We start from the raw sequence: 24,258 nt of genomic DNA on the forward strand, positions 1-24,258 counted from the left end.
ACTATTCCATCCTTTAGGTCCATGACTGGTCAACAATTTGTTTGGCTTTGTATCTTAACTCTCGTCAACCACTAGATTCCAGATGCTAGCATGATGCTGACCAGACTTCCCTGGACAGACAACCCCACCAATATGTCCTGGAGCTTCGCTTCCCCAGAGCCCTTCCCCACTAGGGAAAGAGAGAGGCAGGCTGGGAGTATGGATTGACCTGTCAACACCCATATTGACACCATGATCCCCAGCAGGGAAGCAATTATAGAAGCCAGACCTTCCACCTTCTGCATCCCACAATGACCTTGGGTCCATACTCCCAGAGGGTTAAAGAATAGGAAAGCTTTGCCCTCAACTTGGATCAACAATAGTAGAGAATGTTCCATCCTCCAAAAGGAGGATGGACAACATACTCTATGCTACATCTGAGGAAAATGGGTCAATACTGGGGCAGCATGGAATGTTCCTACTCATGACCACAGAATGTGAGCTCAGATCTAGAGGAATGTAGAGGTCACACAGGTTCCTAAGCTAATTATGGGCCCAGATCACATCAAATTGATGGGGTTTACAGTAATATTTATACCCCTTTCCCACATTAGGGAGCTACTCTCTTCCCTGATCCATCTTTCTGGTCCTTTTCCCAGCCATGACATCATCTCCCCAGACAATAATTAGGATCCACCTACATATCAGATTTCAGGCTCAAGCAAAAACAAAACAAAACAAACAAACAAACAAAAACACTAGTATAGCTACAGGCCCTTTGAAATATAACTAAAATATGCCTACTAGCTATCTACAAAATGGAGGACCCCCCCCCAACACTTCATCTGCACTATTCCAGCCTTTAAGTCCATGATTGGACAACAACTTGTTTGGCTTTCTATGTTAACTCTCTTTTTAGTTAGCCACCAGGTTCCAGATGCTAGCAGGATCCCAACCAGACTTCCTTGGACAGACAACTCCACCAATGCGTTCTAGAGCTCCCAGAGGGATAAAGAATAGGAAAGCTATCAGGGGAGGTGATGGGATACAGAGTTCTGGTGGTGGGAATTGTGCAAAGCTGTACCCTTCTTATCTTATGGTTTTGTCAATGTTTCCTTTTTATAAATAAAAAATAAAAAAAGAATGGTTTCACTGTTATGTAGAATATAGAGAGCTGAAGAATACGAACTTGCAAAAAATATTAAAAGTAGCCAAGTTACTCTAAACCTTGGGAGAACTATGGTGGTTATCCTTGAGGGCAGGAGTGGTGGAGGTACAGAACTTGGTGTTGGAAGTGGTATGAAGCTATATACCTATATGTCCTATTGATTAAGATTAATGTTCTACCTGCATGTTTATGCTATCCTCTTATCCCTATGCATCAGAAGCCATGGTTCATAGAAAGTTTAAGCTTTTCTAGGGGCCTTAAACAAATTGAACAGCCCATTTTTTCATAAAATCTGTTCCATTGTTTGATCAAGAAGTTTTGTTTTGTTCCTTACTGAGAAGGCACCAAGGTGGTGCTGACCTGCCCAGCCTCTCCATAAAGTTAGGCTCTCTAACTGGAATCCATCTTTCTTGTATGTTCACTATGTGACCTAGGTTCTTGTGTACTATTCCTGCATAAGGAAGTGGGAGCATAGTGGTGGGTGGTAGATTACAAGGCTCATTGTACCTAGGCAGATACCATAACTTTCCATTTATTAATTATGCTATGTAAGGTGTCCTCTCCACTGTGGGAAGCACCAAACTTTCCCTATATTTTAGTGAAAATACTAAAGGAAATGGTGTAGATAAAGGGGAAAACAATTTTTCCTATTGGAGCCTCCTGAAAAATTCTGCATTACTGATATTGCTTGTTCCATTACGATCAATCTTACAGAGTGCAGTGCAGGTTTTTTTTTAATTTTTTATTTAAGAAAGGATTAATGAACAAAAACATAAGGTAGGAGGGGTATAACTCCACACAATTCCCACCACCCAATCTCCATAACCCGCCCCCTCCCATGATAGCTTTCCCATTCTCTATCCCTCTGGGAGCATGGACCCAGGGTCGTTGAGGGTTGCAGAAGGTAGAAGGTCTGGCTTCTGTAATTGCTTCCCCGCTGGCGTTGACTGGTCGGTCCATACTCCCAGTCTGCAGTGCAGGTTTTGTCATTACTTTTGTTATTGGTCAGGCTTTGAGCCTGGCCATAAGTAAATATTAAGACCACACAGAGCTTAATCCCAAGCCCTATACATGGCAGAAGGTAAGATGGTTTCAGTTTGGCCTGGAGAGTCGAGCTGTGCTAAATAAACTTTCTGCGAAGCTGGTTCCGTGTCAAGCAGCTCACATGATGGTGCCTGTGCCATCTTGCCAGGTATGTTAACATTCAATTACTCACTCAACAGATCTTTATGGAGCCTCTGTGTCAGTGACTGCTCTAGATTTGAGAGCACAGCATGAACAAAACACAAAAATCTACACTCTGGGGCCAGGGAGAGGATCCAGCAGCAAGTATATTGGCCTGGTTTGTGTGAGGCCCTGAGTTTGATCCCTGGTACCACATAGGAGAGCAACAGAGACAGAACAAGTGAAACTCCACGGATGATGAAGGGAGGTTCTGGCTTATTTGGCTCACTTGCTCTCCCTCTTATTAAATAAATAAATCAAGTAAAAGTTGGTCTGGGGAAGGAGCTCAGTGGTGGAACATGGGTCCCATGTGTGTGAGGCCCTGGGTTTTATTCTAGAACTACATTCAAAATATAATCAGAATACAGAGCAGTTCCAGTGGTGGGGATTGTGTGGAATTGTACCCTTGTTATCCTATGGTCTTGTCAATATTGCCATTTTATAAATAAATTTAAAATGATAATTATAATAATTATAATCAGGGGTGGGGGCCAGGCTGTAGCACACAGGGTTAAATGCACATAATATAAAGCAGAAGGACCCATCCAACAATCCCGGTCCAAGCCCCCTGGCTCACCACCTGCAGAGGGGTTGCTTCACAAGTGGTGAAACAGGTCTGCAGGTGTCTCTCTTTCTCTCCTCCTCTGTCTTTCCCTCCTCTTTCAATTTCTCTCTTTCCTATTCAAAAACAACAACAACAACAAAAATGGGAAAAGATGGATGTCAGGACCATTGGATTCGTTGTGCTGTCACTGAGCCCCAGCAATGATCCTGAAGGCAAAAAAAAAAAAAAAAAATCAGTGATAGCATAATGACTATGCAAAGAGACTTTCATACTTGAGGCACCAAATTCCCAGGTTCAATCCCCTGCTCCACTATAAACCAGAGCTGAGCAGTGCTCTAGTTAAAATTAAAAAATAAAATAAAATAAGACAGGGAGTTGACATTGGCCACAACAAGGATCAAGGAACCCAAGAGCCAGGACATCTACCTTAGGCTGCTGGTCAAGCTCTACAGGTTCCTGACCAGAACTAGGTTCCTTCAACTAAGTTGTGCTGAAGAGGTTGTTCATGAGCCTGACCAACCGGCCGCCCCTGTCACTCCCCTGGATGATCCAGAAGATGCAGCTTCCTGGCTGGGAAGGCAAGACAGCTGTGGTTGGGACTATAACTGACAATGTGCGTGTCCAGGAGGTACCCAAGCTGAAGGTATGTGCCATGTGTGTGACCACCCATGTCCGGAGGCGCATCCTCAAGGCTAGGGGCAAGATCCTTAAGTTTGACCAGCTGGCCCTGGACTCCCCCAAGGGCTGTGGCACCGTTGTGCTCTCTGGACCTCCTAAGGGCAGAGAGGTATACAGGCATTTCAGCAAGGCCCCAGGCACCCCACACAGCCACACCAAGCCTTATGTCTGCTCCAAGGGCTGGAAGTTTGAGAGAGTCAGAGGCCGAAGGGCCAGCCCTGGCTACAAAAACTAACCCCAGATTCTGCCTTGTTAATAAAAATAATTTAAATTCTAAAAAAAAGTAAAATAAAATAAAATAAACATGGCTGGGGATATAGCAGAGTGGTTATGCAACAGACTTTCACATCTGAGGTTCTGAGGTCTGAATCTAAGCAACAGCATAGGCCAAAGCTGAGTAATGCTCTGTTTAAAATAATAAAAATAACAACAACAACAACAATAATAAATGGGGTAGGGTAGGAGGGACAGCAAAATAATTCACTTGGATAGTGTACTGCTTAGCCATGCACATGATCCAAGTTCAAGCCTGACCCCCACCACACTAAAGGAAGCCCCAATGCTGTGAGTTTCTCTCTCTCTTTCTCTTTATATATATCTTTATCTGAAAAAAATTGAGACTTTCAATATGCTCAGTTACACATAAAAAATCTTTTTGAGGGGCGGGGGTAGATAGCATAATGTTTATGCAAAAATACTCTCATGTTTGACACTCCCTAGTGCCAGGTTCAAGGTTCAATCCCCCACACCACCAAAAGCCAGAATTGAGCAGTACTCTGGTAAAAAAAAAAAAAAAAAAAAAAAGTTTTATTTTTAATTTTGTTTCTGGCAATAAAATATATTTTTTATTCATAATGTATGTTTATCCTTTTTACTTTATTCACCATTTAACAATGACCAATTTATGGGGGAAAGAAGCAGTCTGTTTTCAAGCGATTTCAAGTCTGTGACTCTGTAAGAGACTTCATGCCTGAGGCACCAATGTTCTAGCTTCAATCCCAGGCAGCACCAAATAAACTAAGAAAACAAATGAACAATCTAAGCGCTTTTAAGATTAAAAAAATCATTCCAGTTGTGCATTTAAACAGAGACCTTACAGGTTTGGGGAGATACTTTGGGTGTGCAAATCACATCCACCGTGAGGTTGAGCTCCGAAATTCACACCTCCCACATCCCAACCCTACCTATAAACCACACTGGAGTCTTGTTAGGGTTAAAAAACATACATTAAATTAATACTTAACTTTCTAAGGTTATATAGGTTCCAAGTGTGGCCTTTGCATGGCACTCACAGTCCTCCCAGAAGAGGCAGAAAGGCTCCTAAGAGATGAGACCCTCTGGTCTCTGCATTGCCCCAGAAATCTCAGTCCTGAGCTCATGGAAAAGTTCCACCTTCTTTCTACATTTCTGGGGAAGACTTCAGTTTCTACACTGGGCTTGTATTCCTTCTTTTGGAAAAGTGCTTCTGCATGGAGCAAAGGAGATGCAGAGAGGTCACTGCAGCAGTGAGGCATGGGAGTCCCTGGATGAAGCCTGGGACCACACACGTGCCAAGTCTTATCCTCGAATACAGAGGCAGCTGCCAGCTGCTTGGTCTCATGAATTTACTTATCTATTTCGAATTATCTAAAGCTGACATTTGGATGTGTGCATTCTGCTGCGTGCCCACAAGAGGATGACATAACATCACAATACATCATGCATACAAGACTCCAAATTCATCACGTATATAAAGTAGCAGCTGGTGCTTTCTTGTTTGTTTCCTAGGAAGTATCCAGTCAATCAACTTGCACTTCATTTTAAAGGTCTCATTCATTTCAAGTGTCAGAGAGTAGAAAGTAAAATAACCTAGCTGGCAGAACATATGGCTTGCATACGTATAACTCTGGGTTCCATTCTGTCACCACAGTTGTTGTAGTAGTCGCTGTCTTTTTTATAACTCTTTTCTTGTCTCCCAAGGGAGAAATAAACATCTCTAAAATAGAGGAGAGAGAGAGAGAGAGAGATATCAGTGCAAGCAGCTACATGGGAATCACTAGGGTTCCAAAGGAGGGAGGGGGCTATGTTTTTTATTTTGGGAGACTCCATTGGACTAGCACTCAGACATGCTGAAGTAGTGTATAAAAATAATTTCAGGGAGTCAGGCTGTAGCGCAGCGGGTTAAGCGCAGGTGGCGCAAAGCACAAGGACCGGCATAAGGATCTCGGTTCGAACCCCGGCTCCCCACCTGCAGGGGAGTCGCTTCACAGGCGGTGAAGCAGGTCTGCAGGTGTCTATCTTTCTCTCCCCCTCTCTGTCTTCCCCTCCTCTCTCCATTTCTCTCTGTCCTATCCAACAACGACAACAACAATAATAACTACAACAATAAAACAACAAGGGCAACAAAAGGGAATAAATAAAATAAAATAAATTAAAAAATAATAATTTCAAATATTTGTACCAGGTCTGAAGGACACCTGTAAATTCTGGGCTTAATCCCTCTCCACCTCCTCATGTTTTCAGAGTCTTGAGGGCTTTTAAGCAAGTTAACTATTTACTACCACCACCCCACCACCACCATGGCTTACATGTCCTCTCTCAAAAACTATTAATAATTATTCCACATTTCTGTGTGTGCTGTTATGGTATAAAAGAAAAACTCCGTCAAAATTTGAGGCTAAGACTTATAGTGTGAGCTAATGCTGGGTTGGCGCAAATAAATTCTGTTTTCCTGCACTCCAGGTATCTGGGTATCATGGCTTGTGTTCACCAATTCCCCCTTTACAAGGCCTCAAGGCTTCACACTTGTCATGTATTCCTGGTGCTGCCTGAGGTCAGTGCACAGAGTGCCAGGTATCCCAGGGACCCAGCATCTGCACTCCTGAGTCAGCCATTTACTCATTGTTACCCTCTCTTAGAACAAGCATTTTGGATTCTGATATAACATTTCAAAGTAGATAAAAAGAAAAGGAAAATACACAGAACAGTAGCCTGGATGTCACATACTAGAGAAAGCATTTGACAATCAGGCCGTTGGTCCCAGTGTGTGATCCCTGGCATTGTATGTGCCAGGCTGATGACCTGGTCCGTCTCTCTGATATGTGAAGGAAAATAGTTTGGGGTTGGGCAGTGGCACACCTGGTTGAGTGTACACACCACTGTGCACAAGAACCTGCATTCAAGCTCTGGAAGAGAGTGAGAGAACCTGAACATCATGCCAGCACATGCAATGCTAGAGATCAACACATCCAACATGAGGTCCTCTGAGGGGGTCTCACTCTTCCAAGCCCTATATCACTTCCTGGATCACATGTTGTCTTTATTTATTGGTTTATTTATTTACCTGTCAATGTTTTCAATGGGGTTTCAAGTCTGCCCAATTCCACTGCTGCCAGTGGACTCTTCCTCACTCCCCACCCCCAGATAATGAGAGACAGAGAGAAGGATAGATGATAGACTTCAGGACTTGGGAAATTTCCCCACCCTGTGTACAGTTCTCCTGAGTGGTACCTGGAGTTTGAACCCAGGTTCTCACATGTGGTAAAGTGTGTGCTCTGCCAGATGAGCTACTCTATAACTTCCCCTAAAGAAAGAATTTATTTATTTTATATAGATCTAGAGACTTTCACATGAGAGAAGCCAGAGCCACACACTACGATGTTTGGGATCAAACTAGGAGCTTCAGGTATGTGAGTCCTGTACTCCATGCACTAGACTATATTTCCCCAAATTCAATAAAATAACTTTGAAACAAGACTAAATCTTTCTCTGTAATGCCAGGGTTTGAATTTGGAACCTCTGAGTTTTAGGCATAGAAGTCACTTTGTGTAACCATTGTGCCATCTCCCCAGCCCAAGACTAATAATTTCTATGTTCTTCATGAGGATGGACAAGAGATTGTATCTAGGGGGGAGCGGGGGCAAGGGACGACTGCCCAGCCAGCCCAGGACAGTTCATCTCCAGGATGCCAAGTGGGATCCATCAGGTCTGACACAGGTGTCCACTCCCAACTGTGCTCAACTAGGAAAGCCCAGGTGCCTCCACCCAGGGTCAGGCACCTCCCCCTCCCTCACAGAGGTTCCAGCCTGAGGGTGACCACCCCCCAGGGGTCCAGGAGGCTCAGGCTCAGCCCCCTTGGAAAGCAAGTGCAGGCAGAGATCAGTCTCTGGGGATGTGATTTGGGTGCTTTGGGGCCAGGGTAAGTGGCACCACACATCTAACAGGTTGGTTCCTTACCAAACCCAGACAACACTGGCAAGCACACCTGCAAGTATCCAGACCTGGGGTCTCCCAGGGACCCCAATGTTATGAAAGCCAAACTCTCTTGCCACCCAATTCACTTGGCTCCACTGATTACAAATAGCACATGGAACTTTGCAACTATGCCTTGTTAATGTTTCATATGAGAGGGACAGAGAAGCCAGTGCAATACTGTCACATGTTTCTTTTATTTATTTATTTATTTGTTTATTTAATAAAATATTTTTAAAAAAGAACCAGACCATCTGAGGGTTGATGGAGTCAAGATGGATGCAAGAAGACAACACCAGTAAGCCATACATGCTCTGGCTTATTATTATTAATAATATTATGATTATTTTGCCTGTTAAAAATTTATTTATTTATAAATGAGAAAAATAGGAAGAGAGAAAGAACCAGACATCACTCTGGTACATATGCTGCTGGGGATTTAACTCAGAACCTCATGTCTGAGAGTCCACTAACATCCTCTTCCAGACCACTTGGTTTCTCTGGGAAGGAAACCATCTGTGGTTATGTTTTCTTATGTTTTCACACCCACCACCAAAATCCTGTATCCACCCACTCACCACCAGTAACCAGCATATTTCTCATGAAGCCTTAGAGCCAGTTTGACTGCTGCCCAGTGTTGCCATGGTGCCCACTTTAAACTGATAGTTCTATAAAAATTAGACTAGCCTGCAGAAAGCACCCAGTAGGATCTATTGTGAGACGTGTAGGTCTGTCAGTGTCTAAAAAAGATTGCAGGATGTGGGTTCTGAAGGTTACTGACTGTAATGCTATTCAAAATTTCCAGCGCTGAGTCACTGTGTGCTGAGCTGGTAGGGCTCTACCTCTTTTCTGCTGGCAGGGGCTGGAGTGGGTGGTGCAACTATTAGATCCTAGCTCAAGATATTTTCCTAGGTTAATGCTTATAGGGGAGGCTGGCTTCTGAAGGGGGTCAGGACTGGGGTGTTAGCAGGGAAAGTGAACATTAACCCACAACACAGGTGAGTCCACTAGGGTGAGCAACTGCTACTGGAGCAATACTGCCTATGTAGTTGTCCCTTGCTGCTTCTATGAATAATCATAGAAGTGAAGTGGGTAAAGCATTGGACTCTCAGGCATGAGGTCCCAAGTTCAATCCCCAGAAGCAGATGTACCAGAGTGATGCCTGGTTCTTTCTCTCCTCCTATCTTTCTCATTAATAAATAAATGAAATCTTAAAAAATAAAGGAAAGGAAAGGAAAGGAAAGGAAAGGAAAGGAAAGGAAAGGAAAGGAAAGGAAAGGAAAGGAAAGGAAAGGAAAGGAAAGGAGGGGAATTGGGTGGTAGCACGGCAGGTTAAGTGCAGGTGGCGCAAAGTGCAAGGACCGGTCTAAGGATCCTGGTTCAAGCCCCCGGATCCCCACCTGCAAGAGAGTCGCTTCACAAGTGGTGAAGCAGGTCTGCAGGTGTCTATCTTTCTCTCCCCTTCTCGGTCTTCCCCTCTTCTCTCCATTTCTCTCTGTCCTATCCAACAATGATGACAGCAATAACTACAACAATAAAACAACAAGGGCAACAAAAGGGAATAAACAAATAAATATTTTTTTAAAAAAAGAGAGGAAGGAAAGAAAGGAAAGAAAAGGAGAGGAAAGGGAAGGGAAGGGAAGGGGAGGGAAGGGGAGGGGAGGGAAGGGAAGGGAAGAGAAGGGAAGGGAAGGGAAGAGAAGGGAAGGGAAGGGAAGGGAAAGGAAGGGAAGGGAAGGGAAGGGAAGGGAAGGGAAGGGAAGGGAAGGGAAGGGAAGGGAAGGGAAGGGAAGGGAAGGAAAAGAAAAGGAAGGGCAGGGAAGGGAAGGGAAGGGAAGGGAAGGGAAGGGAAGGAAAGGAAAGGAAAGGAAAGGAAAGGAAAGGAAAGGAAAGGAAAGGAAAGGAGAACCAGACCATGTAAAGTTCACTGGATGACATTTCATAATAACCACTCCTGGGGGCAGTCAAGATAGCTGCATGGAGACAACACCTAGGTTGACTCTCCTCAAGAAATATCTTCATATTCTGGCATCTCTGTATAGAAGCAGAATTTCTAGGCCAGTGAGAGAAGCTACAGAGGAAGGGACAAAAAGAAACCATGGTGGTCCAGGAGGTGGCGCAGTGGCTAAGGCACTAGAATCTCAAGCATGAGGTCCTGAGTTCGATCCCTGGCAGCACATGTACCAGAGTGATGTCTGGTTCTTTCTCTCTCTCCCCTATCTTTCTCATAAATAAATAAATAAAATCTTTAAAAAAAAAAGAAACCATGGTGGAAAATTATAACCCATTTATGAATTGAAAAAAGGGTGCTGGAAAGGACAAAGACAAGCTGAGCAGTGAGTCTCCCATTGCAGCCCCCAGGCCCATCCCCCAGCCCATAGGTGGCTTATTTGGGAATCAGGGATAGTCAGTGAGTCAGACCCCTATAGAAAGAAAAAGCCAGGCTGGCAGATGCCAAAACTGAACTTTTGTCAGAATACAGAGGGGATCCTTGTGACTTTGCTTAACTAAATCTGGGCTACAGGTAACCCCCAAGGAATTTGGCAGGCTGGTGAGTCTGCCCACTGAACCACCCAGCGGAAGCCTCATCAGACCAACATCCTTCCTGTGAGCATATAAATGTTCTGTTAGTTTGTTAATTTCTTCTCTGGCTCTATGTCTACTTCTTCTGGCTCTGGTTGGATGCTTTTTCTTTGTTTTGTTTTTTTGGGGGGTCCTGCTTGTTGTTTTTTTTTTTTGTTTGTTTGTTTGTTTTTGTTTTGTTTTGCTTTTTTTTTTTAGGGAAGGTTGCAGGCTTTATTCTTTTCTTTTTTTTTAAATTGTTCCAGTCATCTATTCCTCACTTCAATTTGAACACAGGAGATCCTACTTCTCATCTTCCAAAAGCAGTGATGTCACTATTAGAACAATAGCTCCAACTACTTCTGAGACACACGACAAGGTGACTGGCTTCAGAGTCCAGGAACCAAGCGACCAGAAGTCACCCCCCACCATAGCTGAATAGCAACTCCCAGAACACAGTAACTGCTCCTAGTCATTCATCTTTGCACCAATTATTCAATCAAATACTAATATAGATGCTACTATAGAGGAGGGGAAGGGGCTGAGCCCAGCCTACATGTCTGTCTCCCTGCTATCCTCTGACAGCTCCTGGACCAGGACTCAGGGAAAGTTATGACAGAGAGCTTGGGCAGGAGAAGGGTGGTCAGAGGGAAAGCCCCAGGTCCCTGCCAGGGCTCTTAGGGAACTTGACAGGGAAGCTTAATGTTGAGGAGCCCCCACTGCCTGGCTTCTTACTGCTCCCTCACACACCCCTGCCAGTTCCTCCTGCCTGGATACTCATGACACAGCACTACTTCTTACTCCCAGGACTGGCACCAGCTGTCAAGTCTCTCTAGAAGCCAATCAGCACACTGAGGTTCTGGATTTTAGAGTTTGCTGGGACAGCTCAGACTCAGATTCTCCTCAGACTGTAGGACCCCGGTTATGATGTCCCAACTCCTCCTCCTACTATTGCTCTCAGGGCTCCTGGACCTGACCAAGACCTGGACAGGTGAGTGTGGGGTCAGGAAGAAGGGGTCTCTGGGAAATGAAAAATTCACAAGCAACGAATGAAGGGAAGGAGAGAAAACCACTGCAAGTCCACTGTGGTGGACTCACACTTCTGCGTTCCAGCACCCTGAGTAGCAAGCTTGGCAGATTCTTGTTTGTAGCCAATCGGCGCACCTTGGTGGATTCTGTCTGGGCACTTTGGTGGATTCTGTAACCAACCAGTCAGCTTGCGCCGCACCCAGGTTGAAAAGGATAAAAGCTGGTTGCTGAGGCAGAAGGTTGCTCAGGCCTAGTAGGAATTGACCTGGAACCTGTTGACAAGAAATAAATGTAACTCCCTGCCCTCCACGCAACCCTGTTCTCGTTCGTTGGCTACATTTGAACTATACATTCAGAACTGTAACACACTTTTTTTCCATAACATTTGCCACAGGAGCAACAAAGAGATTTGGGGGTACTGGTGGCAGGGGCAAGGGATAGTTTAGGATCTCAGGAATAAGTTCATTTGTGCTTCTCAGACTTCATCCCTCCCTCTGCCCCACCTCCACCTCAACTCAGCAGCCCTCCTGCACCCCTTCTCCCACCGCACCGTTTCCATCTCACCTGCCCCTCGCCTTCTCCAGGTCACATCACCCTTGATTGTAGTAGGAAAAAGTTTAGGTGGGAACTCAATCCTTCTCTGTTGCCAGGACCCCACTCTCTGAGGGTTTTAAAAACCATCTGGTCAGGACCCCACGGCAGCAAGCCCCACTTCATCGCCGTCTGCTACGTGGATGACACACAGCTGCTGTTGTTTGACAATGACGTGGAGGAACCAAAAGTGGAGCATCGGGAGCCTTGGGTGCATAAGATGGAAGCAGGGTTTCTGGAGGGGGAGTCACGGTTGTACAAGCACCTAGCACAGGTTGCAACGGTGTCCCTCAACAACTTGCGCAAACACCACAACCAGAGTGACACAGGTGAGTGATGCTGCCCCAGCCCAGGGGGTTACCTCCACATCCATCATGGGGAGAGAATCCCAGAGTCTTCCAGCCCCATCCGGAGCTGCAGAAACCATCTGGTATCAAGAACCCAGAAGACCCTACTGGGTTTGCAAAGATCCCTTTTAGCTTAGACTTTATCACTGCAGGGGCCGGAGATCTGGCTATGTTGGCTGGGTGGAGCTGACCACAGGGGCATTGGCAGGGTTTCACACCTACCAGTGGAATTGTGGCTGCGAAACTGGCCCTGATGCACGCTTCCTCCGCGGGAATGATGACCATGCTTATGATGGTGAGGATTACATGTACCTGAACGAGGACCTGCACTCCTGGATAGCAGTAGACAAGGTGGCTCAGATCAATAAACTAGAGTGGGAGGCAACCTATCAGATCGAGCTTATCAGGAATGAACTGGAGATCGGATGTGTGGATTGGCTGCACAAGTACCTGCAGTATGGGAAGGAGACACTGCAGCATGCAGGTATGAGGGGCCCTCAGGGGTGGAGGGGCAGATCCTACTAATCTCCCAAATTAATGACTTCATAATAAGGCCTTCCCATGGCTCAGGGGACTCAGTCTTTCTGGGTAGACCCTCTCAAGGACAATGAAAGGATTAAATGTCTCAGAGGATGAAGGGAGAGAAAAGCCTGAAATTACTAATGAGGTGCCGTGTGTGTGTGTGTGTGTGTGTGTGTGTGTGTGTGTGTGTGTGTGTGTGTTTCTTTTTCTCCCAGAGCACTGCTCAGCTCTGGTTTATGGTGGTGCTGAGAATTGAACCTGGGATGTTTGGTGCCTCAGGAATGAAAGTCTATTTGTATAACCATTATGATATCTCTCCAACCCCATTGTTTCTGCCCCTTCCTCCCAGACCCTCCAAAGACACATGTGACTCGAAAGCACATCTCTGATCATGAGGCCACCTTGAAGTGCTGGGCCCTGGGCTTCTACCCTGCTGAGATCACCCTGATCTGGCAGCATGATTGGCAGGACCTGACCCAGGAAATGGAGTTTGTGGAGACCAGGCCTGGAGGGGATGGAACCTTCCAGAAATGGGCAGCTGTGGTGGTACCTTCTGGAGAGGAGCAGAAATATACCTGCCATGTGCAGCACATGGGGCTGCCTAAGCCCCTCAACCTGAGATGGGGTAAGGAGGGGGACATGGGCACAGAGTCACTTCTCAGGGTGGTGAGACTCCTTCTGGGGCCCTTCAGCAGAATCCAGGTGGAGATCTGGGTATCAGGTCCTCTCCTTCTCTTCCCTTTCCAGAGCCACCTGAGTCTCCTGCTCTCAGCACAGACATCATTGTCAGCCTGCTTCTCCTTGGAGCTGTGGTCACTGGAGCTCTAGTGGCTGGAGCTGTGATCTGGAGGAAGAAGAGATCAAGCAGGAAAAAGTAGTAAGGAGGATCTGAGTTTTCTTGTCTCTCTGGGGGTTTCAAGTTCAAGGTAGAAATGTGTCCTAATAACAAGAATTTCACCATCCACACACATTGTGCCTGCTCAGCCCAGAGTCCAATTTGTTACTACTCCTTCTTAAAGCACATGTGAAAGTGGATGAAATACTTACTACTTCACTGTATCTAGTGATGGAGAGCTGATTTCTAGAAGTCACAGGTGAGAGGGGAGGCTCCCTGCTGAGGACAGAACTCCAAGAAGGTGATTAGTCTACTCCCCACACGTGCCCGATCCTCGTGTTTTAGGATCCTGTCCTGGGTCTGTAGTCACCATTGTGGAAACTTCTCTGAACCTCTGCAATGCCTTGTCACAGGTTGTTTTCTTCCCACAGGCGGAATGAGAGACTTTTTCAGGAGAAAACAGACATTTTGAGTTGCCACTGGGACAGAGCAACTTCCTTCCCCTCCAGAGCAAGAACAACTGTCTTCTCATTTACAGAATCTTACTCTTTTCTTGCCAGAGTAAAGACTTCTGTGATCACACTTTTTTGTCTCCCCCCCCCCAAATGGAACATTTTCTCAAGATAACCTAAATAAAATCTTTATTGTGTTATGAACTTTTTTTTTTTTGTATTTTATGTGTCATTTCAAAATATTCCTCCAAGTTACTTTTTGAAATCTTTGGAACTCTGGAAAGATTCAAAGATACTTGAAATTCAGAAAGAATAGTGTTGTGGTAATTCTAGATTTAATCACTTCTACATTTTGCCATTATTTTTTTTATGTGTGTAGTCCTTTCTATTTCTACACTGCTTTCCAAAAAACTTGAAAATCACTTGCCAACATCATGATTCTTGACCATAAATGCATTAGTATTCTTCTCTTAGAAAACTACCTTGTGGGGTTGTGTGGTAGCGCAGTGGGTTAAGTGCACATGGTACAAAGCATAAGGACTGGCACAAGGATCCTGGTTCAAGCCCCTGGCTCCCCACCTGCAGGGGAGTCACTTCACAGGTGGTGAAGCAGGTCTGCAGGTGTCTATCTTTCTCACCCCTCTGTGTCTTCTTCTCCTCTCTCAATTTCTCTCTTTCCTATCCAAAAACAATAACAGCAACAACAAAAATGGAAAAAGATGGATGCTAGGAGCAGTGGATTCATGGTGCTGGCACCAAGCCACAGCAATAACCCTGGAGGCAAAAACAAACAATCAAACAAAGACCACCTTATCTCTAGGTAATATAATTTTTATAATGAAGGAAATAGCCATGATTTTTTACTATTATAAAATATCAAACTGTTATAATTATCCCTAATGGTTTCTCATTTGGAGAAGAGTGAGTTCAGGAGCCTTGTGCCAGCTGGGCGGTTACCTTCTCCTTATGAAACCATCCTCTGATGACAAAACAAAAAAACTAGAAACCAGAATTTTCTTCTTTTACTCCTTATTTATAACTTTAAAAAATTCATCTTGGGAGTCAGGCTGTAGCGCAGCGGGTTAAGCGCAGGTGGCGCAAAGCACAAGGACAGGCATAAGGATCCCGGTTCAAACCCCGGCTCCCCACACAAGCGGTGAAGCAGGTCTGCAGGTGTCTGTCTTTCTCTCCTCCTCTCTGTCTTCCCCTCCTCTCTCCATTTCTCTCTGTCCTATCCAACAATGACAACAACAGTAATAACTACAACAATAAAACAACAAGGGCAACAAAAGGGAATAAATAAATAAAATAAATTCATCTTAACAAACCACCTACAGTCAGCAAAATAAGACCCTTGGGTGTGTGCGACTTTACCATATGTGACCCAGGTTTGAATCTGTTCTCATGGGCTAATGGATAGAAGGTTTGCTTCTTTCTCTCTGCCTCTCTTTGTTTCTCTATCTGAAGTAAATAAATCAACCTGGAGCAGCAAGGACCTGGTAAGAAATAAACAGACAGTATGTCTCTCACTTGGAATCAGAGAATTGGCTAAAAATAAATTTGGTGGGTCTGGGTGGTGGGGCACCTGGTTGAGAACACACATTACAGTGTACAAGGACCTGGGTTCAAGTGCCTGGTTTCTACCTGCAGGGGAGAAGCTTTCTCTTCATTTATTTATTTTCCCTTTTGTTGCCCTTTTTTATTGTTGTTGTTATTGATGTCATTGTTGTTGGATAGGACAGAGAGAAATGGAAAAAGATGGGGAAGACAGAGAGGAGGAGAGAAAGACAGACACCTGCAGACCTGCTTCACTGCATTTGAAGTGCTCCCCTGCAGGTGGGGAGCTGAGGGCTTGAACTGGGATCCTTACACAGTCCTTGCGCTTCACACCACATGTGCTTAACCTGCTGAGCTACCACCCGGCCCCCTGGGAGAAGCTTTCTAAGTGGTGAAGTAGCATTACATTTCTCTCTCTCTCTCTCATTCCTCCTATTCTCTTAACTTCTCTCTGTCTATTCAAAATAAAAAATATATATTTTAAAAAGATCTTAAGAAAATTTGTTATATCCTATATTTGAATCATTTTTTATTATCTTTATTTATTTAATAGAGAGCTAGAAATTGAGAAGGAAGAGCATGATAGAGAAGAAGAGAGATACCTGTAACACTACTTCACTTTTCACAAAGCTTTCCCTCTGCAAGTGAGGACAGGGGCTGGAACCTGGGTCCTTGCATATTGTAACATGTGTGCTAATCCAGGTGCAGCATTACTCAGCCCCTATTGTGACACTTTTAAGCCAGTAAATAAAATTGGAAATTCTTTTAACTATGTAAAATAAATGACTATGCGAGTTTAGCAATATGCACAGAACATGCACAATGTGATTATGATTTTGTTTTTTTAATATTTATTTTATTTATTCCCTTTTGTTGCCCTTGTTTTATTGTTGTAGTTATTGTTGTTGTCATTGTTGTTGGATAGGACAGAGAGAAATGGAGAGAGGAGGGGAAGACAGAGAGGGGAGAGAAAGACAGACACCTGCAGACCTGCTTCACCGCCTGTGAAGCGACTCCCCTGCAGGTGGGGAGCCAGGGCTCCAACCGGGTTCCTTACACCAGTCCTTGTGCTTTGCGCCACCTACACTTACCCCGCTGCACTACAGCCCGCCTCCCATGATTTTGTTTTCTATGAGTATACTGTATAGTTTATACCTGTGGTTAAAACACTGACAATGTTTAAGCTCTCTTTCCTCAGTGGTTTGATCCTGGGGCCTCATTCTTGCCGTGCCAGTGCTCTACCACTAACCTATCTCCTGGGCCCTGCTGGCCACTCCTTCTTCTCTCCTTTAACATTCTCTGACCAATAAAAATCATGCCTCCCTTCACTGACCTTAACCAAAGACAGAGAAAATTGCATCTATGTCATTGCCAAGACACCATGCCTTTAACTCTTAGACCCACTAATTTGAATGTTTAGAATTTAAATGACAAGGGGCTGTTAAGCACACATATTATTATGTTTAAGGACCCAGGTGGTGAAGCAGTTCTGAGGGTGTCGCTCTTTCTCCTTACCCCTCCTTCTCAATTTCTCTTTGCCTTATCAAATAAAAAATAGAAGGAAAAAAGAGAAAAAAAGAAAATTGCAACAAGGGCAACAAAAGGGAATAAATAAAGAAAGAAAAAAGAAAAAAAAAATTGACTACCAGGAGCAGTGGATTCATAATGCCAGCATCAAACTCCAGCAATACCCCTGGTGGCAATGAAAAGTAATAAAATTGGAGTAGGGCACCAACGTAAAAACCCTGGGGTGAGGGTGAGGGTGGATATTCTGCTTCCCAGGGTGGGGTGGGGGTGGAAGGGTGGGGAGGTGGAGGGGGTGGGATGGGACACAGAACTTTGGTGGTGGGAATGGTGTTTATGTACACTCCTATTAATTTGTATTAATTTATAAATCTCTAATTAATATAAGAGGGGAAAAATTGATTGTATGTCTCAAACTTTTTAAAGCACAGACTGAGTCTTTTAATACATAGGCTGAGTCTTTGATATGATGACTCTCTCAAAAACCTAGACCAGGGAGTGCAGAAGCTATATACAAATAACGTCAAAGGACATAAATTATGGTGATGTTGAGTATTATACAGCAAATCCTAACAAAGATTTTTCAAAGTTAACCCAATTACCAAACAATGTGATTATAACAATAGCTATCTATTGTCTTCTTGAACTCTAAGACAGCAGGAACCTCACAATTCCACTATAGGGCCTATATTCCCCCCAGTCCTGGAACCTTAGGGTAGGGCACACTTTCCTCTCTTAATTCATACCAAATAATATTGCATGTGCCGATCCCAGCCGAATCACTGCAGCATGCTTCACTTCAGACTGTGTCCAGAGACTTCAGGTGTGGAATGACAGCTTCATTACTTGGGTGAGACCTTTCCTTTCATAGTATTCTCTAATTCCATTCCAGGTGGTTCACTTTCTAACAAAGTCCCAAAATCTAGGTATAGACTGGTCCCGTGAGATAGAGCATATGTTCACATGTATCCATAAACTAGGGCAAAATATATACCTGAAAGCAAAAGTACACAATAGTCTGCAGTGAGTACCCCCCAACACTTCATCTGCACTATTCCAGCCTTTAGGTCCATGATTGTTCAACAATTTGTTTGGCTCTGTATGTTAACTCTCTTTTCAGCCACCAGGTTCCAGATGCCAGCATGATGCCAAACAGACTTCCCTGGACAGACGACCTCACCAATGTGTCCAATGCTTCCCCAGAGACGCATCCTACTAGGGAAAGAGACAGGCTGGGAGTATGGATCAACCTGTCAATGTCCATGTTCAGCAGGGAAGCAATTATAGAAGCCAGACCTTCTACCTTCTGCATACCACAATGACCTTGGGTCCATACTCCCAGAGGGTTAAAGAACAGGAAAGCTATCAGGGGAGGGGATGGGATACGGAGATATGGTGGTGGGAATTGTGTGGAGTTGTACCCCTCTTGTCCTATGTTTTTTTTTAATGTCTCCTTTTTTAAAATAAGTAAATTTTAAAAATAAAAGTAATAAAATATATTTTAATAACTTTAGACATTTCCTTCTGCACACTTGTCATGGAAACTCCTATCTGATCACAGTGTTACAGAAGGAGTGGGCACTGATACTGAGCAGACAGCTCTCTGTTCTTACACCTGGTGGGAACAGCAGAAAAGAATTGTGCTCACACCAGTGCCCACCAAGAGTGGTGCATGACTTGAAGCTGGGTAGGAGGGGACAGAATGAAAGGAGAAGGCTCTGTCTGGGTTGGGTCTTGCAAGGCTGAGAGGTGCAGAGTCACCCTGTGTGGTGCCGTTTCCTGGGGCCCCAAAGCACCCAGATCACACCTCCAGAGTCTGATCTCTGCCTGCACCTGCTTTCCAAGGGGGGCTGAGTCTGAGCCTCCTGGGCCCCTGGTGGGTGATCACCCTCAGGCTGGAGCCTCTGTGAAAGGGAAGAGGTGCCTGACCCTGGGTGGAGGCACCTGGGCTTTCCTGGGTGAGCACAGCTGGGAGCAGACCCCTGTGTCAGACCTGGTGGATCCCACTTTGCAAGCTGGAGATGAACTGTCCTGGGCTGGCTGTGTAGTATCCACCCACCCCCTCCAGACACTGTCTCTTGTCCATCCTCATGGGGAACATAGAAATTATTAGTCTTGAGGTGGCAGGTGGTGGCACACCTAGTTGAGTGCTCACATCACAATGAGCAAGGACCCAGGCTCAAGCCCCTGGTCCCCATCTGCAGGGGGAAAGCTTCACAGGAGGTGAAGCAGGTCTGCAGGTATCTCCCTGTCTCCCTTTCTATCTCCCCTCCCTGCTCAATTTCTTTGTCTCTATCCAATAATAAGTTAATAAAATATTTTTTTAAAAAAGAAGAATAAATTGTTGGGAGTCAGGCGATAGCCCAACAGGTTAAGTGCACATGGTGCAAAGCATAAGGACCAGCGTAAGGATCCTGGTTCAAGCCACTGGCTCCCCACCTGCAGGGAAGTCGCTTCACAGGCAGTGAAGCAGGTCTGCAGGTGTCTATCTTTCTCTCCCCCTCTCTGTCTTCCCCTCCTCTCTCCATTTCTCTCTGTCCTATCCAACAGCGATGACATCAATAACAACAACAATAATAACTACAACAACAATAAAAAAAAAAGCAAGGGCAACAAAAGGGAAACTAAGTAAACAAATATTTTTTTAAAAAATTATTAGTCTTGGTCTGGAGAGATGGCACGATAGTTACCCAAAGTGACTTATTTCCCCGAGGCTCAGAGGTCCCAGGTTCAATCCCCGGCACCATCACAAGTCAGAACTGAAAACATCAAAACTCAAAAACTCAAGCATCCAGACAACATTAATTCCCCAATAAAGAAATAAATTATTTTTTTAAAAAAAACAGCTATCTCTGTAGCTGAGAGCAAAACTTGCATGTGTGAGGTCCTAGGCTTCATCCAAGTTCTCCTGTGTCCCCTGCTGTTGTGACTTTCACTCCATGCAGATATGCCTTTTCAAAATAAAGAGCACAGGCCCCGTGTGGAAAATGTAGTCTCCCTGGAAATGCAGAAAGAAAGTGGACTTTGGCACACCTCACTTTGCCAGGATCTCAGAATTCAGATTCTGGGCAGTATAATGAGAAGTGCACTGACCAGGGGGCCTCCTCTTCTCTCAGGAGCCTTTCTGCTTCTAGGAGAGGATTTTGACTGCTTTGCAAAGACCACACCTGGAACCTATATATCTTTATAAAGTTAATTCTTGGCAATGTCACATACTTTAGAATTTCTTTATTGGGGGATTAATGTTTTATAGTCAACAGTAAATATAATAGTTTGTACATGCATAACATTTTTCAGCTTTCCACACAATACAACCCCCAGTAGGTCCTCTCCTATCCTCTTCCAGGACCTAAACTTTTTTTACACACACATTTTTTAACTAGAGCAATGCTCAGCTCTGAATAGGTTGGTGGTGAGGTTGAGAGTGTGAGGGCATTGAACCTGGGAGCTCAGAGCCTCAGACATGGAAACTATTTGCAAACCCATTACAGTGTCTACCCTAACCTTCAATGTCATCCTTAACTGAGTAACTGGAATGATTGTATTATTAATTTATTTTAGAAATCTCCTAGATTTTTTAATTAATTATTGAATGAGAGAGTTCATCATACAATGAGAGGTGATAGATGATAGATAGATAGATAGATAGATAGATAGATAGATAGATAGATAGATAGATAGATAGATAAGAGCACTGTTCATGTCTGGCTTCTGGTTGTGTCCAGGATTAAAACTGGGATTTGATGCCCAGGCATAAAAATATTTTGTGTAGCTATTATGCTGTCTTCCAGTCTCTTGAGCGATAATTAAAACAGCCTACTTTTTGCTTTAAATGGACAATTTTTGTTTCTCAGAGCTTAGGGCCCTGGGAAGCATAAATTAAGATAGAGGGTGATTTAGTGTCTAAGAAGTCCTTGCCTCCTTCCCAGAGTGCTGATTTCATCTCTGCCTTAACTTGGATAAAAGGACCAGATGTTTATCCTTAGGAAGATCTGTGTGAAATGGTTATTTTGGTTGGTAGGTGCACTCTATTGCAAACTCATCTAGCTTTAATTATACAAATCCTGGCATTTAGGCTCTACTCAGATGGTATGGTTGCCTCAAGGCATTTTTCTCAGATTCTCTTCACTAGCTCATTGGTTAATGTTGTGCCCAGAAGTTCAAGTCCCCATCTCACACAAGGAAGACCAACATCACATGCAATTGCAAGAGCCTTTATTAGCAAGGAAGACCAACATCACATGCAATTGCAAGAGCCTTTATTAGCAAGCTTAAACTTGGGCCGCCAACACCCTTCCATAGGAGGGGAGAGTCTGCTGCAGAGGACCCCGCAACATTGTTGCTCTCGGCTTTTTATAGTACACAGAACAGGAGCAGTAACGGCTGTAACAAGGAACTGTTGCTTTCAATGTAAAAGTCTCTAACAAGTAACAGTTGGTTTCAGTATAACAGTCTCTAAGAAGTAACATTTTCTAATCTCTACATTCCCCCCTTGTCTTTTGTAACTTCTAGGGCCCAATCTTGGGCCAATCTCTGTTTCTGACTACTGTCCCGGTATCTAGGTGAGGTTCAATGGGGTGTGAGTAGTAGTAGTAGCAGGAATGAAGATTAGAGTCACCAGGAGAGAAAGAGTTGACAGAGTCACGAACGGAGCAACTGGAGCTTGAGCGGGTGTTTAGGGACAGACTTAAGTCACCATCTGGTCTTGAACTCTTCTGTCTCTGCTGCACGGACGTGGGAGTGCTGGATCCACGGCCGATACCGTCCACCGTCCACCTTAAGAGCCGTGGGGGTGGCTAGGATGACAGTATAAGGTCCTTTCCACCTGGCTCGAGTGTCTCTTTTTGGTGGTGTCTCACCAAGACCGAGTCTCCGGGCTGGAAGGGATGAGGGTCTGGAGGAGGTGCAGCTTCATATATTGTTCTCAGTCTTGGCCACACATGCCTTTGGACTTGAGCTATTGTCTGTAAAGAGGCAAGCATGTCCTCATCATTAATATCAGTGAGCAAGTCTGATCTCAAGGCTGGGATTATGGGAGGGGGACGACCGAACATGATCTCAAATGGGGTCAGCCTCACAGCATAGGGGTTATTTCTTACTCTGTAAAGGGAAAAGGGAAGGAGAGTTACCCAGTCTACACCAGTCTCCATAGTTAATTTTGTTAAGGTCTCTTTTAGAGTTCTATTCATCCTTTCTACCTGTCCTGAGCTTTGGGGGCTATAGGTGCAATGTAATTTCCATTTTGCCCCAAGGACACCTACCAAGTTCTGGGTTACCTGGGAAGCAAAGGCTGAACCATTATCTGAGTTTAACTGAAGGAGTATACCCAACCTGGGAAAAATCTCTTCAGGTAGTTTCTTTGCCACTGTCTGGGCCATCTCTCTCTTAGTCGGGAATGCTTCAGTCCATCCTGAAAAGGTATCTACTAACACTAACATATATTTATACCTGTATTTTCCCAGTGTTACCTCAGTGAAGTCTATCTCCCAGTAGGCACCTGGTCTGGTTACTTTTTCACGCACCCCAGAAGTTCTAGGCTGGTTTCTAGCATTTGCAAGTCTGCAGGCTTTGCATTCTGCAACTATTTCCTTAATCAGTTGGCTCTTGTTGTAGATTCTCAGGCTGGCTTCTTGCAAAAGTTTTGCAATTTTTCTTTGCCCCAGGTGGTTGGTTCTGTGTATATTCTGTAGCAGGTGTTTGGCCATGGCTTGGGGTAAGATGAGTTTACCATCAGCTGTTACCCACCAGTTACCGCACTTGTCAGCAAGAGGTAACTTTATCTGGAGCTCATCATCTGGTGTATATTCCGGCTTATCAGGCAGGGTGGGCTCTCCAGGGTTCGGCAGACAAAGAGCTAATTCGTCAGTTCTTTCTAATGCTACTTGTCTGGCTGTGGTATCTGCTAGGTGGTTGCCCCATGCCACAGGACTATCTCCCTTTTGGTGTCCAGGGCAGTGTATTATGGCCACCTCTGGCATCCAGATAGCCTCTAATAGGTCTAATATTTCTTGTTAGCTTTTGATAGCTTTACTTTCAACTGTGAGCAGTCCCCTTTCTCAATATATAGCCCCTTGGATGTGGGCTGTGGCAAAGGCATAGCAGCTATCAGTGTAGATGTTAAGTCTTTTCCTTTTTCCTAGGTTGAGGGCTTTTGTGAGGGCAATTAATTCAGCTTTTGGGGATGAAGTTCCTGCGGGCAGGGCGGCTGCCCACACAGTCGTTACTGCCCACACAGTAGTTACTGTGGCCCCAGCATACCTTACACCATCTCTGATGAAGCTGCTCCCACCCGTATACCAGTTCACTTCAGTTCCTTTTAAAGGCTGGTCTTTCAGGTCTTCCTGGAGGCTGGGTGTGCAGCTCAGAATCTCAGAGCAGTCATGTAAGGGAGCATCTAATTCAGGGTCAGGGAGCAAGGTAGCTGGGTTTAAGGATGATCTAGATGAGAACTGAATGACAGGTGGGTTTAGCAACAAGCTTTGATAATGAGTTAATCGGGCATTGCTAATTCATCTGTCAGGAAGTCGAAGGATTCCATCTACAGCATAAGGAGTAGTCAAGGTCAATTTCTGACCGAGAGTCAACTTCTGAGCATCCTTTGTCAACATAGCTATAGCAGCTATGATGCGGAGGCACGGTGGCCATTGGCTGCCACCAAGTCTAGCTTTTTTGAGAAATAAGCTACTGGCTGCATCCAGGGCCCTACTGTTTGTGTTAGGACCCCTTTTGCTATCCCTTGCTTTTCATCTATGAAAAGGTGAAAGGGTTTAGTCACATCAGGCAGTCCCAAGGCCGGAGCCGACAACAGGGCATGCTTTAGTTGTTTAAAGTCACTCTCGTGAGCCTCAGTCCATTTAAAAGGCTTCCCTTCTTGGGTCACCTCATAAAGGGGTTTTGCTATTTCAGCAAAACTGGGGGTCCTCAGCTGGCAAAATCCCACCAACCCCAAGAATTCTCTTACCGCCTGTCGGGTTGTGGGAGTAGATATCTTAAGT

The 24,258-nt window shown here is 44.7% G+C and overlaps 1 protein-coding gene and 1 pseudogene across 1 annotated transcript; both read left to right on the top strand.

Annotated features, from left to right (window-relative positions):
- The first annotated feature begins 1,218 nt into the window (after window positions 1-1,218).
- On the top strand, window positions 1,219-4,639 carry LOC103126274 (large ribosomal subunit protein eL18-like; annotated as a pseudogene).
- Window positions 4,640-11,252: 6,613 nt separating this feature from the next.
- On the top strand, window positions 11,253-14,387 carry LOC103128309 (saoe class I histocompatibility antigen, A alpha chain-like). Its single transcript, XM_016195240.2, has 6 exons — window positions 11,253-11,397; window positions 12,086-12,355; window positions 12,582-12,857; window positions 13,245-13,520; window positions 13,643-13,772; window positions 14,162-14,387. Coding segments are annotated over exons 1-6 (1,020 nt in total). The 5' UTR covers window positions 11,253-11,330; the 3' UTR covers window positions 14,163-14,387.
- The last annotated feature ends 9,871 nt before the right edge of the window (window positions 14,388-24,258 follow it).

The sequence above is a fragment of the Erinaceus europaeus genome, chromosome 4 (genome assembly GCF_950295315.1).
Source record: "Erinaceus europaeus chromosome 4, mEriEur2.1, whole genome shotgun sequence".
In the NCBI taxonomy this organism is placed as follows: Eukaryota; Metazoa; Chordata; class Mammalia; order Eulipotyphla; family Erinaceidae; genus Erinaceus; species Erinaceus europaeus.

Bases quoted from the DNA above. Each gene is read 5' to 3' on its own strand.
- LOC103128309 (XM_016195240.2), top strand. From the start codon at position 11,331: ATGATGTCCCAACTCCTCCTCCTACTATTGCTCTCAGGGCTCCTGGAC. The intron at 12,356-12,581 runs GTGAGTGATGCT...GGGCATTGGCAG, and splicing joins CCACAACCAGAGTGACACAG to GGTTTCACACCTACCAGTGG. The intron at 13,521-13,642 runs GTAAGGAGGGGG...TTCCCTTTCCAG, and splicing joins GCCCCTCAACCTGAGATGGG to AGCCACCTGAGTCTCCTGCT.